The 15,150-nt window shown below is 42.7% G+C and overlaps 2 protein-coding genes across 4 annotated transcripts; one reads left to right on the top strand and one right to left on the bottom strand.

Moving 5' to 3' along the window:
- Positions 1 to 4,567: 4,567 nt before the first annotated feature.
- On the top strand, positions 4,568 to 9,953 carry LOC127773303 (auxin response factor 15). 2 transcript variants are annotated; one of them, XM_052299349.1, is made up of 12 exons: positions 4,568 to 5,101; positions 5,191 to 5,247; positions 5,362 to 5,532; positions 5,647 to 5,731; positions 6,358 to 6,448; positions 6,522 to 6,686; positions 7,110 to 7,229; positions 7,321 to 7,393; positions 8,271 to 8,430; positions 8,514 to 9,379; positions 9,481 to 9,582; positions 9,669 to 9,953. In XM_052299349.1, the coding sequence occupies exons 1-11, from the start codon at positions 4,817 to 4,819 to the stop codon at positions 9,487 to 9,489; spliced, it is 2,082 nt and encodes a 693-aa protein (XP_052155309.1). In that variant the 5' UTR covers positions 4,568 to 4,816; the 3' UTR covers positions 9,490 to 9,582; positions 9,669 to 9,953. The 2 variants fall into 2 exon arrangements, with proteins under 2 accessions (XP_052155309.1, XP_052155308.1); XM_052299348.1 differs by having other exon boundaries at positions 4,570 to 5,101; positions 9,452 to 9,582.
- A 9-nt stretch (positions 9,954 to 9,962) lies between these two features.
- Positions 9,963 to 12,950, bottom strand: LOC127773304 (E3 SUMO-protein ligase MMS21). 2 transcript variants are annotated; one of them, XM_052299350.1, is made up of 7 exons: positions 12,791 to 12,950; positions 12,635 to 12,706; positions 12,433 to 12,543; positions 12,197 to 12,307; positions 11,734 to 11,873; positions 10,946 to 11,028; positions 9,963 to 10,870 (listed from the first exon to the last, which is right to left on the bottom strand). In XM_052299350.1, exons 1-7 carry the CDS (start codon positions 12,860 to 12,862, stop codon positions 10,722 to 10,724), a joined length of 738 nt encoding a protein of 245 aa, XP_052155310.1. In that variant the 5' UTR covers positions 12,863 to 12,950; the 3' UTR covers positions 9,963 to 10,721. The 2 variants fall into 2 exon arrangements, with proteins under 2 accessions (XP_052155310.1, XP_052155311.1); XM_052299351.1 differs by lacking the exon at positions 12,635 to 12,706.
- Between the last annotated feature and the right edge of the window lie 2,200 nt (positions 12,951 to 15,150).

Raw genomic sequence — 15,150 nt, forward strand, 5'->3', positions numbered from 1 at the left:
CTAAGCCGATGACTAATTCGGTCTTACCAAATTTCACTATTACCATCCACTGATCAACTATTAACGCGTGTGAAGTGTACAGTACGGGGTAGGTTAGGTTAGTGACCGGCGTACCATTGAACCAAGTACCAACGGATTCGATTCGGCAACAGCAGCACGAGATCTTTTCCATCTCTTGCACAGCAAAATTTATCCGTGTTTCAACATGTTTTCTGTACGCGGCCTTATCTCCTCTCGTGCGTTGGAGTAGATGATCGAGGGGGACACGCAGCTGTAGTCCTACAGAGTACAGACCTGTGGCTGTGAGCGTGGAGATGAGAGCTGCTACCAGTAGTGGTAGTAGTCCATGGGTGGATGTGTGTGCATGGGTATATCTGGCGTGGTGACTGTGAGCTGCTTTTGGTTCTTTTCTTTCCGCACTGGCCTCTCTCTCGGAGCTGTGGCAGCGACAGCACCATCAAATTTGGCAGCAGCAGCACGGAGCACAGCTGCATCAACAGTCTTGTTGCCAAGCATGGGGAGCCATCAATTTTTTGTTCCTACTCTAAGGGCTGGCCTTTTTGCACCACACACCCTGATACGCCCCTGTTTTCTGGACCAATACCCGCTCCTCACTAATCTACTCCCACAGTACATGATTATAGTAGCTCACCTCATTATGTTTCTAGTGATATAACCAATGCACTCATGTTCAACTTCAAGTCATACCCTTGATATAGGGCTTGTTTGATTTAATACCCTACCAAAATATTGGTAGTGTCAAAACCTACGTAAATTTTGGCACTACCTAATTTTTTAAGTAGGGTAGAGTTGTATTTGGTTGGAGGCCAATTTAGAACCAAGCTTTGAGTAGAATATAGAAAAAATATCAAATTGGACATTGGAAATGCCAATAACTTGGCTTCAAACCAAAACCTTCATTAACACTGTTCAAACTACCCAAATATTGGTAGGGCACGTTTTGGCGCTAATCGAAAACGGCCCATAGATACTTATATTTATGACTAATTATTATTTCAATTGTAGATGACGTATCCCTCGACAACAAAGTGTCCATGATAATTTTAACCTAGTTTTCTCGAGATCCCTATAGAAATATAATACGTGTGTATTTATAGAGAAGAGTATAGTATATGCGTGTTGTGTCGTGATCATCTGCGTTGGTATAGTACTTTTAAAAAAGGTTAGTAAATGGAGTACTCCACACTGTAACGGTCTCATCAGAGCCCAGCCACAGCCAGCATCGTGGAGTACACAGGAACGTACATACTCCAATTCATTAACTGTGTTTCAGTTGCGTGTATTCAACCGGGTAAGGGAACACCGGCGACGTATACGGGGGGCAGCATACGGGCGCAATAAAAACACGACAAATCGAATCCCCGGCCTTAAAACCGGTGTAATTTGGGGGACCCCGGCCGGCGATGCAACTCTACGCATGGACCACCACCACCACCCCCATCCCGACCGCGCCAATAATGCGCGAGGTGGCGTGCCAACGCACCAGATATTAACCCCCCTCACGCGTCACACGTCGTCGGCAAAAATCCATCCATCGGCAGCGCGGGGAAAAACCGAGAAAAAACCTCGCTCTCCATCCAACGTCTCCAGCCGTGACGGCAACGGGGGCACGGACACGGGCGACGACAGCGACACGGCGAAATGGCTACAGGGGAGATGAATGATAATGAGCTGATCGGTGGCAATGTCCTTGACACGTTTAAATTTACCGTCGACAGCGAGTAGTCGTAGCGGCTACAGATTTGAGAAGAAACGGAGGTTGCAGAAATGGCACTAATCAGGAATTCAAGCAGAGCAAAGCTAAGGAGTACTACTACAGATCGATGAGAAACAGTGATCGGTAAGCTCGATCGGTTTCATTTATGGGAAAAGATTGGGCACCCATCTTCGTGGTCGAACTCATGATTTTACTATCTGAAGAAAAGGTGCTTGTACTTGAGATTTGCTGCTTTTGATAAGTTTCACTTCTTTCCATTTCTGATTTTTTTAAAATGTGGATTTATCACCGGTAGAATCATTGCGCTGCCCCAGCCGTCGTGCCACGTCGGTTGATCGGACCACACCAGTTTGATCTGGCCAAAACGGCAAAACGGTGGTCAATGATAAGAGCAGGTACAATAGCGGGTTATAAGCTAGCTGCAAATATATTTTAAAAAAATAAATAAAGAGAGAGAAGAGTAGTGGGCTACAGATTTGTAGCCAGTTATAGCATGAGCTCCAAGATGCGATGTGTGTATGACAGGTCGAACCAGGTAATAATGGTGTAGTATGTAACTATTGTATGAATAAGCTATTAGATTGGTTATAAATGAATTGAAGCTGGTAGTTAACTATATTATTAAACTTGCTCCAAGGCAGGACCTTCTCTAATTGTATGTGTAGCACTCCTAGAATTTTTCGTAGGTTGGTCGGCACAAATCCCAGTCTACTCACAGTAATCCCTAGTAGAGCAAGTTTAATAGTATAGCTAATTACTAACTTTAAATTATTTATAGTCAATTTAATAGCCAATTCATATACAATAGTTACCTATAAACATATTAATATCTGGTCCCACTTGTCATACTTACATTGTGTTTTGGAGTCCGTACTGCAGCTGGCTACAAATATGTACCCTACTGCTCTTTTCTCTTTTTTATTTTTTTAAAATATGTTTATAGCTGGTTTATAGACTGCTATTGCACGTGCTCGTATGCAGTTTCCCTTTTCTTGGTATTGAGGAAATCATAACATCCGAATGGTCTTGAGTCTAGTGAAAACAAATATTTCTCCCTAACCAAGCAATCGTACTTGATATTATAATAGCAGGTACAATAGCATACTATAAGCCAGCTATAAACACGTATGGAGAAAATAAGAGCAAGTTTTATAGTATAGCCAACTGCTAGCTTCAAATCATCTATAATCAACTTAATAGTCAATTCATACAATAGTTACATATAAACATATACTACACAATCAATATCTGGTCCCACCTATCATACACACATGCGTCTTTAAGTCCGTGCTGCAGCTGGCTACAAATCTATAGCCTGTTGCTCTTACCTCTCCTCTTTTATCTACTTAAAATATATTTACATATGGCATAAAGTCTGCTATTGTACCTGCTCTAAAAGAGAAGAGATATGAGTAGTGGGCTACAGACCTATAGCCAGCTGCAGTAGGGACTCCAAGACACAATGTGCGTATGACAAGTAGGACCATATATTAATAGTGTAGTATATGTTTATAACTAAATATTATATAAATTAGCTATTAAATTGACTATAAGTAATTTGGAGCTACTAGTTGGGTATACTATTAAACTTGCTCTAATACGCTGTAACTATACTTTGCTATTTGCATTTATTTAAATAAAGAAAACATTATTAATGTTACACAATTATATTAAAACAACACAATTGTTCTAATATCATTTTCGACGTCTACATAACTAAGGGAAAGAAAATTGTGTAAAAGAAACAGACGCATTCCTAAAACATGCAGAATCAGGCATGAGTCCGTACAACTATAGGGTGATACTAATTGCTTTCGTAGTGAAAACCATCCATGTGTAGGATTTCTTTGAGCTACTGACACGTGGGATATACTAGATTAATTCCTTCTCTCTCTCGTTTACTGTCAGCCAAACGAACACATAACATAATCACAAAGTACGGCAATGTAATGATCCCCACCTGTGTTTCAAGCTCACCTGTTTTTAGCTGTTTACTGCCGTGTCTGCGTCCACCCCATATTTCCTGACGCCTCTCCATCACCATGTCCTCTCCTCCCACCTCTGCCGCAGCCGCAGACGCAGAGCTGTCTGCTCTGCACCACCACTGTGCGCGTCTCCCGCCTCTTGCGCTCTCCTTTTCACCTTTCCCCCATTTCTTTATTCCCCCACGCCCTCATATCCCCTTTTTTTACTTCCCCGTGACACCACCAGTAGAGTAAAAAAAATACAGGTATAGTAGCAAGTACTCCTTGTACGGTTGTACTACGAGTAGAAGTAGAAGTATTGATTTCAACTGGCACGGCCAGTAGCAGTTATACTGGGTTCACAATTCCAGTGAAATCCGATTTGAATTTCGCGAAATCCAGTTTTCTTGAACCGGGTTGAAAACCAGATCATTCCGTTTTTCGATCAAGTTAAACTTTGGCTTTGTTTAGTTTCTGAAATTGGGAAGAAGTTTAGGAAAAATTGATAGTTTGAAAAAAAAGTTGGAAATTTATGTGAGTAGGAAAATTTTTGAATGTGATGTGATGTAATGGAAAGTTGGAAGTTTTGAGAAAGTTTTTGAATGGATTTCACAAAATTCGATGATATCGGTCGTAAGCGGATTTCAATCCGGTATAATAAGCGAAACGACATATTTGTAAATGAAAAATAATTTATAAATAAAATTTCTATATACGTGTTCTTATAAATCTAAAAGTACATAATGAAAAATAGACTTTAATAAAAAAATCTCAAAACCAGCTATAAATTTAAAGTCAAAAATTTAAATTTTGGCTAATATATGTGGGCATAAGCTAAAAAGACGAGGCCCCGGGCTCCTCTGCTTCTTTTGGGCAATAGCTTCGCGTAGCTTAGCTCGGCTTCCCCCTCATTCATGGCCATTACCACGATGTGTCACCCCACCCCACCACCGCCCGCTGCTCCACTTCTCCTCCTCCTCCTCTCCTAGTAGTAGCAACCTACGGACACCACCCCCACCCGCTTCATTTATCACTTGTCTCCCCCTCTCCCTCGCCTGCTCCGCTGCTCTCGTGCTTCGCGCCTCGCCTGACCTCGCTGTCGCTGCCGCCAGCCATGACCGGGATCGACCTCAACACCGTCGAGGAGGACGAGGAGGAGGCGGCGGAGGAGGTGGCGGCGAACGGCTCGTCTCCGGCTCCGGCGAGGGCGGGCGCGGTGTGCCTCGAGCTGTGGCACGCCTGCGCCGGGCCCGTGGCGCCGCTGCCGAGGAAAGGGGGCGTCGTCGTGTACCTGCCGCAGGGGCACCTCGAGCACCTCGGCGACGCGTCCGCCGCTGCGGCGGCCGCCGCCGCCGTGCCGCCGCACGTCTTCTGCCGCGTCGTCGACGTCACCCTCCTCGTGCGTCCCTTCTCAATGCTCGTATCGTACGTGTTCTCGTCTTCACGGCGGCGCGAGGGGATTGATTGGCTTTGTGTTCTTCTCTGCAGGCGGACGCGGCGACCGACGAGGTGTACGCGCAGCTCTCGCTTGTCCCGGAGAAGGAGGTGCGCGCCCGCCTACGCGAAGCAGTTGGAGCATTTGGTTTAATGATTCCGTTTTGTTTTTTTTTTTTTGTTTTTTGGCCTGAGTTTTCTTCTCTTCTCTTCCGGGGATTGAAGGAGGTGGCGAGGCGGGCGGACGACGGCGAGGGCGAGGACGGGGACGGCATGAAGCAGCGGTTCGCGCGGATGCCGCACATGTTCTGCAAGACGCTCACGGCGTCCGACACCAGCACGCACGGCGGCTTCTCCGTGCCGCGCCGCGCCGCCGAGGACTGCTTCCCTCCACTGGTCGGTGTATATTGGAGAAAGAAAAAGAAAAGCTTCCTTTTTTGAAGTTAAGATTTTATCTTTTTTTGGGGGTTTGTTTAGCTGATGAAATCCTTCGGATTGGGAACCTTGCAGGATTACAGCCAGCAGCGGCCGTCGCAGGAGCTTGTTGCCAAGGATTTGCACGGCACTGAATGGAGGTTCCGCCATATTTACCGAGGTAGAGCAGAAAAAAAACATGGACTTTGAGAACAAGTTTTTTTTTTAACCTGTTTTGATGACTGAGATGCTCTACGCAGCTGTGCCATGCATACATTCCATCTTCATTAGGCTTCTGTACTGTGCATGCACTTCCCCTGGCTGGAAGCCTCTGCGTCCTGAATGATTCAATGGGGATTGAATATTAGTACTGGATTTGTGCTTTAGTTGTTTCTGACGACCAGCGCGTCTTGTTCAGATAGAGCAGTAATAGCTTGTGAATACACACATGCATCAACCGAGCTCACCGAGAACTTGCACTTTGCGGTTATGATCGACATCTGTACTTTTTGCATATCCACCTGTTTTATGATGCTAAATCATGACTGGGCTGACATGATATGATTGTATGCAATGTGTTGATTCTCCAAACACTCTAATATGTGTTGGCTAGGCTACATTATGTTTCTCCATAGCTCCGACATTGTTAGTTAATCAATCATGTTTAACTGTATTTTACATTTTTTCTTCTTTCTTAAAAACCTTTGTATTGTAATGTCTGGTCCCTTCTTGAGGATTGCAAAGGACAAACATAACAAGTTAAGTGGTCCTTGATTTCTGATAGATCTACATCTGAATATGCTACAGGCCAGCCACGTCGGCACCTTTTAACCACAGGTTGGAGTGCATTTGTTAACAAGAAGAAGCTTGTTTCTGGGGATGCCGTACTATTTTTGCGGTAGGCCACTCGATCATTCAGATAATTATCACATGTTGACGATCTTTTCTAAAGATTCTTAATCAATCTGCAGAGGTGATGATGGGGAGCTAAGACTGGGAGTTCGCCGTGCAGCTCAGCTTAAAAATGGGTCTGCTTTTCCAGCGCTTTACAACCAGTGTTCTAATCTTGGTACACTTGCCAATGTTGCACATGCAGTGGCTACAGAAAGTGTGTTCAACATATACTACAACCCCAGGTAATGAAGAACCTCGAGTTATTTTGTTAATGCTCCCGACAGCTGATGTTCTAGAACTTTCTTGCTGTTGGCTGGTGGCAGCCTTAAATTGTGCCCATTATTTACTGCTTGTTTGAGCTATTTGTTGATAGTCATACATTATGCCAGCTCAGCATGTGCAATCACATGGTTTTATCTGGTTGCATTTGTAGTCTTGCTGAAATTTGAAGTTAGGCGCTGTTGCAATAGCTTGGAAAGTTGTATTTGTAGGTTGTAACTGTTCTTTTTAAAACAAAAGATTATATGAACAGAATCAATAGTCTCGTTTCATATATTTATCAATGTAGTCGTTTTGCATTTGATGCTTTACAGAGCTAGCGCCTACTTCTGTTCTTGCAACAAAACAGTGTCTTATTTCAAAGCTCTCTTCTGAAATATTGACAGGTTAAGTCAGTCCGAATTCATTGTACCCTACTGGAAGTTCATGAAAAGCCTCAGCCAACCATTTTCTGTTGGGCTGAGGTTCAAAATGAGATATGAAAGTGAAGATGCTACTGAAAGAAGGTAGATGGACAATAGTTCTACACTTGTACTAGAATGGACTGAACTGCATTCTAGATTGGTGATGCATATGTGATAACTTATAATTTTACAGGTACACCGGGATAATTACTGGAAGTGGTGATACAGACCCTATGTGGCATGGTTCGAAATGGAAATGTTTGTTGGTAAACTACCCTATCTCTTGTGCCTCGTAATATATGTTTATGGGCATCTGCTGTGTATTCAATTAACATTTTTTTTGTAGTGTTGCTGCCATTTCACTAATTAAACCCTTGTTTTTTCCTAGTGCCGCGTGGCATTTGCATCATGTGGCCATCTTGACTTGTTTGTTTGGATTATATTTTACATATAACAAGAATTTGATGCTAATCTTGGTTCACAAATTTGCTAGCATGGAACCCATTCACTCTATTAACTGATGTAGCAGTTGAGCTTTAGTTTACATATTACTAAAACACAGTTTAGTTGTCTTGATGCATTTTGTTTCTTATCCAAACTCAAGTCAGATAGTAGTGATTTTTCATGAACTCAATCTGGAAAGGAACAGGTTTTCAGATAATTGAGCACTGCGGTACTATTACACAATGTCAGCTTACATGGTTATGTTTTCAGAGTGACAGTTGCACTGACTAGCAAGTTTGGTTGCTCACAATAACAGTCTTAGATTTGAAGACATCAGTTAATCTTCCTGGTTTGTTTTCAAAAGTGGTAATCTTAACTTGCAATTTGACTTCCACTAGTAGTTTTTGTAGCTAGTCTAGAGCTGTGTTCTACACTCAGCCTGGTTTCTTCAGCGAAATATTAGGTGGATGAAGTTATGGACACTGCTAGCTTGATCTTCTTTTGAAATTTTACCTTCCAGGAGTACTTAGGCATGTGAAAGTTTTTAGACTATGGCTCTCCTGAGTTAAAATTTCAATTTTTGAGCACATAATTCTGTTCTCATGACCACACCATAAGTCCCGTACAAGCCATTATTGCAATCAGATCCTCTTTATGACCATATGTATATGATTTATCGACCTATGTCTACCTTGGTAGGTGAGGTGGGATGACGACGCTGAGTTCCGTCGACCAAACAGGGTCTCTCCTTGGGAGATTGAGCTGACTAGTTCAGTGTCAGGATCCCATTTATCCACACCCCATTCAAAGCGATTGAAACCATGTCTTCCCCATGTTAATCCAGAATACATGGTTCCACGTATGTCTTTCTTCTAGCTATTACCAGTTAATAGAATGGTTCTGTTGGATGCACTGTGCCGATTTAATTTATCCTTTTGTCAGGTGGAGGTGGTTGTCCTGATTTTGCGGAATCTGCCCAATTCCACAAGGTCTTGCAAGGTCAAGAATTATTGGGTTTTAAATCTCATGGTGGTACTGCTGCTGCTACTTCTCAGCCATGTGAAGCAAGGCATTTACAGTACATCGATGAGCGGAGTTGCTCCAGCGATGCGAGTAACAGTATCCTAGGGGTTCCAAGACTTGTTGATAGAGCACCACTTGGAAACCCAGGATTTTCCTACCATTGCTCAGGCTTTGGGGAGTCTCAGAGACTCCAAAAGGTCTTGCAAGGTCAAGAATTATTTCGTCCCTACCGAGGAACTTTGGTTGATGCGTCTATGGGTAGTAATGGGTTTCATCAACAAGATAGTCCTCGTGCACCAGGTGTGGTGAATAAATGGCAGGCACAACTTCATGGCCGTGCTGCTTTTCATGGACCACCAGCACCGGCTCTTCCATCTCAATCATCATCTCCGCCATCTGTCCTAATGTTTCAGCAAGCTAATTCAAAGATGCCCAGGTTGGAGTTTGGGCATGGACAGTTGGACAAGCACGAGAATGATAGGCGTGTTAGGTTTGGTCCTTCTGAAGGAATTGAAAGAAGAGAGCAAAGAATACCACTCCAGCCTTATCCTACTTCTGGAGAAGTGATAGATGGACAGGTTACAGTTGAGAAGTCTCACTCCCCTGGTCGACATGGAAAGGATGGTCCAGATAACAAAGCTGTTGGCACAAATAGTTGCAAAATATTTGGCATCTCTTTGACTGAGAAGGTTCCAGCAAGAGAAGAACTAGATGATGGCGACGCCAACTATTCACTCCAGTCTTTGAAGCAAGTGCCAAAATCCCTGGGCAATAGTTGTGCTACCGTGAGTGTTTTATGATGAGTAATTTTCATGCACTCAGTAATGTAAACTGCTTTTTAACTAAAAGCTCTGCAGGTTCATGAGCAAAGGCCTGTTGTTGGCAGGGTGATTGATATTTCAACTATGGATATGATGATCTGATCTATGAGCTGGATTTGCAAAATTATCTGGAGGTGAAGTAACACTAGGATTGCTTCCAACCACATGTTAGTGATACTCCAAAGGCATAAAATCCTCACCTGTGACAGTTTTACCTAGAAATGTTATGATCATTGTTTTGCCGTTGTTCCAGATTTTGCTGTGGATCTCCAGATGGTGGCCGAGTATCAGGGAGATGGAGGGACTGATGATTCTGATATTTTTATCTTAGATGTAGGCGTTGGAGCACTTATCATGTGACATAGTACCTAGCTGCTCGTCTGCATTTGTTGCCTCTGCAACTTTAACTGTCAGCGGCATTTGTCGCCGCTGGAACCATCTAAGTACGTGTTTATAAGCTGTAAGCTATGACAAGCGCATTAGAGGGTGCTGGTACTGTTAGAACATTAATTAATGTCAGTAGCATGCTTTGATCTTACGTGATGCTTTTCCTATGTTGACCGGAGTTCAGTATAACATGATGGTGGCTTTGGGAGACCTCATGTTTTGAAACCTTGGTGCTGATCGCTGATTTGTAACTATAAATTTAGTTGTATTTCTACCACTTAGCTTATTAATTTATCATCGTTTCCATCAACTAAATAAGCTCTTAAAATTATGCGAATCAAGCCTATGATTCATGAAGATATAATGCGGTATAAGAGTTTGGGTGGAGTAGAAGAATACCTCTTTGGTTTTGGACCACGTTTCATTCCATCTTTTCCTCTGATTCTTTCTGCAACATAAACGCCGGTCTTCCCAAACCACGGCCCAGTTTGTTCTATTAGCTAGTTCTCTGGCTATTGTGATTATTTGTGTACCAAGGGTCCATAAATCATACATAAGCCTGCACTGGAAACGGACAATTGAAAATGGCTCTTCAGAAACTTTGTTTCTCCAGCACTGAATATATGAGATTTGAGAAACTTTGTTTCTCCAGCACTGAATATATGAGATTTGAGAGAAACAGATACAATATTGGACCTTTACTCACATCTTGCCGTGGGAGCTGCCCATTTTTCATTGGCTACAAGTAGTGCAAATAATGGTTAGAGGGGAACAGAATCAACAGATGCTAAGCAGGGCCAGATGATCAGACTGACGTAGCAACCACATTCCCCATAAAACATACCAAATACAACAGCAAAAGTTTAAATTTGTCCCTAGCTACAATAATTATCCAAAAGGGCAGTCATTTTCTAGAGCTTCATTCATTGCTGTCATCCTCGTCGTCAGTTAAATCCTCTATGTTTTCAGCGTCTGGAGCAGAAGGCCCTGACGAGCGTAATTCATCGATTTCAACCTGGAGGAGGGAATCACAGGTAACCCTTCCTACTTGTAAGACTCTTGGGCAACCTGGTTGAACATACAATCTGAAATGAGCATCCGTGAAAAGAAAATAAACAATGAGGCAGCGAACAAATGACCTACCTGCGATAGGGCACTTCGGAGGTTTTTGGTTTCTCATGTAATGCATAATTGGAACTTTTTCATATATGTGCCTGCAATCCGCACTGAACAACACAAATAGCCTTGAGTTCAACGCAAAAACTGAATATCTGCAAATATATGTTCACACTGCTTTCTACATGCAACAACTTAGGAGAAATCCATTTGACTGAGAAAAATAAGCAAATTAAGTAGTAGGAGTTTCCGATTTGAATTCAATTATGTGAATAGTAAAACTGTAGAAAGACCTTACATACAGGGGAATGATTAGTTTGGATCATGCCTAATAGTCAAATTGGCTGAAAGGATTGTACTGGTAGAAACCGCACTATTTCTGCCCCCAGAAAGCTATACACTATTATACTTTGAACACAATGATGATTATTCAGTGACAACAGCAAACTTGTTCTACTGCATGGAATTTTCACAGAAAGACAAGCCATTGTTACCGCAAGATGCAAACCATATGGAGAAGGAAACAGATCCTGATGATTTCAACTTGGGCAGCAAAAGAAAATTGGAGAAACATAATCCTAAGGCTTTGCGACATGTTATTTGTGCCAACAAAAACTTGGTCTTTAGCAGGTGAAATCAGATTAATGATGGATATTTTTTGGGACATTAAGTTGTGCTTAAAAACAAAATGAGAGTATGTGTTCTTTGAACAACCATGAAGGAAACTATCTAGCATATGTAACATATCATAATAAAAATTTCCTAGAGTTACAAAACAAAACCATGCCTTAACAGTTTAACTGCTTAACACTTACCACCGAACTGGTTCTGTCAATTGAATTACAGGCTTCCCAGTTAATGGGCACGTGACATTTAAGATGCTAGTTTGGGTACTGGTCATAAGAACATCCTCTTGTTCATCACCAGGCATTGGTTGGCCAGCATGGTGAACATTCTGTAGAAGACAACACAATTACAGAGAGAGAAAATAATTAGAAGTAATGCACAAACCTTTTACTTTCTCCAAACATGACCTATTGGAGATACCATACTAAAAATTGCAGTCATTTCAATCCATCTTTAATGTAACATTTTCAGCAATAGTTCAGCACCGAGCTAACTCAGTGAATATATAGGCAAAAAAGTACATAATCCATACCGTTCTCAACAGCCATTAGCACTAAGGGAGAATTAACATTTGTAAATTCCTCTAATTCCTGATCTACCGCATAGAAAATTGCCAAGTCTCTCAAAACACAAAGGGTCCACGGAACATACCCAAACTGCCTCTCTGAACTGCCGAATGAGCAGATGGTTCTCTACTGATGTTGATGAGTTCCCCTTGACCTTGTTAACCTCAGCCTCGATCAGCTTTTCGAAATCCGTCATCTTGACACAAATTCAGTGATCAATACCAAAACAACAAATAACCATTTAGCCTAAATTCCTCCAATACAATTCGAATAAGCCCCTGAAACCAAAAAAATAATCATCGCGGCTACCAGAGTCCGCACCTGATTAGATGGCTGGTACGCCCCAGGCACCTTCCGGATCGCGTCGGCGTAGCATGTGCAATCTTCGCACGAAGCAACCAGTTCCAGCGCCGCCGCCTCAAGCTGCTTCACCTGCAAAAGAGGATAACGATGGTGGTTATGGATTTAGGGTTTCCGCGGCACAACGCCGCGTGAGGTTAATGTGGGGGGAGAGGCCGCGTGCCTTGTCGGACTTGTTCTCCCTCTCGTAATCGACGGCGATGGACTTCATTTCGCCGATCGCCTTGCGAATCTCCTGTGGGTTTTGGGGGGGATTCGATGAGATAGCTAGGGTTTTGGGGGTTTAGCGGAGAGCGGGCAGCCGAGTGGGGATTCTTACCGCGATAAGGGTTTCCGCCTCCGACGACTCCCTCTCGGCGGCGTTAGTGAGCTTGTTGACCACCGACGACATCTCCGGCGACCGGCGGCGATCTCCGCCGCGCCCGCTTTCCCGCGATTTGGTTTTGGTTTTGGTTTTCGAGGGAAAGAGAGAGCCGTCAGGTGGATGGGTACTGGAGGATTTGTAGCCCATGAAATATTTTGCTGGGCTAGAGGGCCCGGCCAGTCAACTAGCCCAGCTAATGGTAGAAATACTTTGAGCCCAAGTTAGCTTTCTCTCTTTCTTTTTTTTGCAGGGAGGCTCAAGTTAACCTTCAGAAATTACTTTGGGAGTTTTTTGGTAGCACCACATCTTGGATTAAATTGTTTTTTAACAAACAGTACAAACGCAGATCATAGATCATGCGTACGCTCACCCTTATGAACACGCGCACAACCTACCTCTATGAGCATCTCCTAAAGACTGAACCGGTATATCTTGAAATCGACGAAGTCATCACGAGCGCCTCGCCATCGATAGATACGTCGTCTACCACTGAAATAATAATTAACCGTAAATCGTTGTGATCTTCAATTCACTTACAAACTACTAGTGAGCGAAATCATGTGAAGTTGGCATTGGCAAGAAGTTATATCAACTGCACCGTAAAAATTATCGAATTTTGGCCAGTAGGAAAATGTTTGATCCTTGGCACTAATCAAACTGTAGTAGCAACAGGATTCCGCACTTATAACTCTGTTGCAATTCGAGATGACAAAAACATCGACAAATCTGATGGTCAATTCAAGCAATCCTCAATCCAGTGGGGCAAACCTAGCCAAACCGAGATGCTCCTTGTATAACAAGCTCAGAATATTTGATGGTAATTTAACCCAGTTTGAAGTTTGAACGAGTTCTAGTAGATTTGTGGGGCTACACTTGGTGACTTGGAGTAAATTTCATAAGGTGATACCGATTTCAATTTGAACCAGGCATTAGCAAGGCAATACGCAGCAATTCATCATGTGCCATAATAAAATTCAGCAGTTCTGCCTGCCTGACCTAAAGCCTTGGATCTGAACGTTCTGAACTGACATGTCATTCATGTGGCCACCTGCGACTGCATCTTGCCTGCAGGCTGGACAAGCATATGGATCCCAACCTTCCTATGCAGCAAGCGGGCGTCCATGGCTAGGAATTCAGAGCCCTCCAGCATGTGGACGAACCACTTGTCGATGTAGATGTAATCAGTATACTCCAATTGCATGGCAAGCATTGAAGAACAGACAGAAGCCATGGGGGCGATGAAAATTGCTGCCGCTTCACGCATTCGAAAAATAAACCCACGGATATTGACTTCAGGTCATACAAGATGCTCATACTTAGTTCAGTATACATAATTTATTAGTTTACAGTGTAACTGATAAGAGAAAACAAAAAGAAATTAGTGTGATCAATTAACATTTCTCAGTGAAGTTTGAACTGTCGAGAAAAGAAATCAATTGATTCTAGAACTTTCTTGCAAAGATCCTCTTAATTTAATCAGAACGGCAATTCTGTATTTAGTGCAACTTGTCATATGAAATTCTGAATGCCAGCCAGCAAAGAGCCCAAATTGAGTGGGGTCCGGTCAACTAACCTAACCTACAGAACATCAAATGAAACTGCAACGAATTTTTTAATTAATTGTAAACAATACCGGCCCAATTACCCACGTAAATTTCACTGCAAATCACGCTACCGTTTCTGTATTCTGAAGGCAACGGCTACTCTCAGTCTCAGCTCTTGTCGTATGCTATTGCAATCTGCAACAAGTCGCATAATCAACGGCTGCTTCTGACTGAATCCAATTCTTTTACTCTTGTAGGTTCAGACTTCAGAAAGCAGGATTTCATCAGCGCAGAGATGCGTGATCATCGTCGCCCTGATGCTGCCACGACGAATCCTTAGGAGAAAAACCGCAGTGATCGATTCGAGTTAGTTTACGCAGGTCAAGGAGAGATCTTACAATCTTAGAAGAAATGAAGCCCACATGATGATACTCTCAGAGACTAAAGAATGGAAGATTGGATTTGTGCACAGTGGTCACCCATGTACAGTACAGAATCCCATTAACCCAGTAGAACATCGCGTTGATTTTGTGGCTGCATTGGAGCACCAAACCATCCTACAAACACAAGTGTTTTTCTTAATAGTACTACTACTGTGCCTTTGAATTTTTTTAGTGATTTTCCAGTTCCTAAGGAGATACTGGTATGTACTATATTTTTCGTGTAAAAATTTGATACCTCTCAGTACTTTCGGACTAGGAGATACTAAATTTTACATTACCTCTCAATACCTCCGGTACTAAGAGATACCAAATTTTAGAGACCTTTTAC

This window comes from Oryza glaberrima, chromosome 5 (genome assembly GCF_000147395.1).
Source record: "Oryza glaberrima chromosome 5, OglaRS2, whole genome shotgun sequence".
Classification (NCBI taxonomy): domain Eukaryota; kingdom Viridiplantae; phylum Streptophyta; class Magnoliopsida; order Poales; family Poaceae; genus Oryza; species Oryza glaberrima.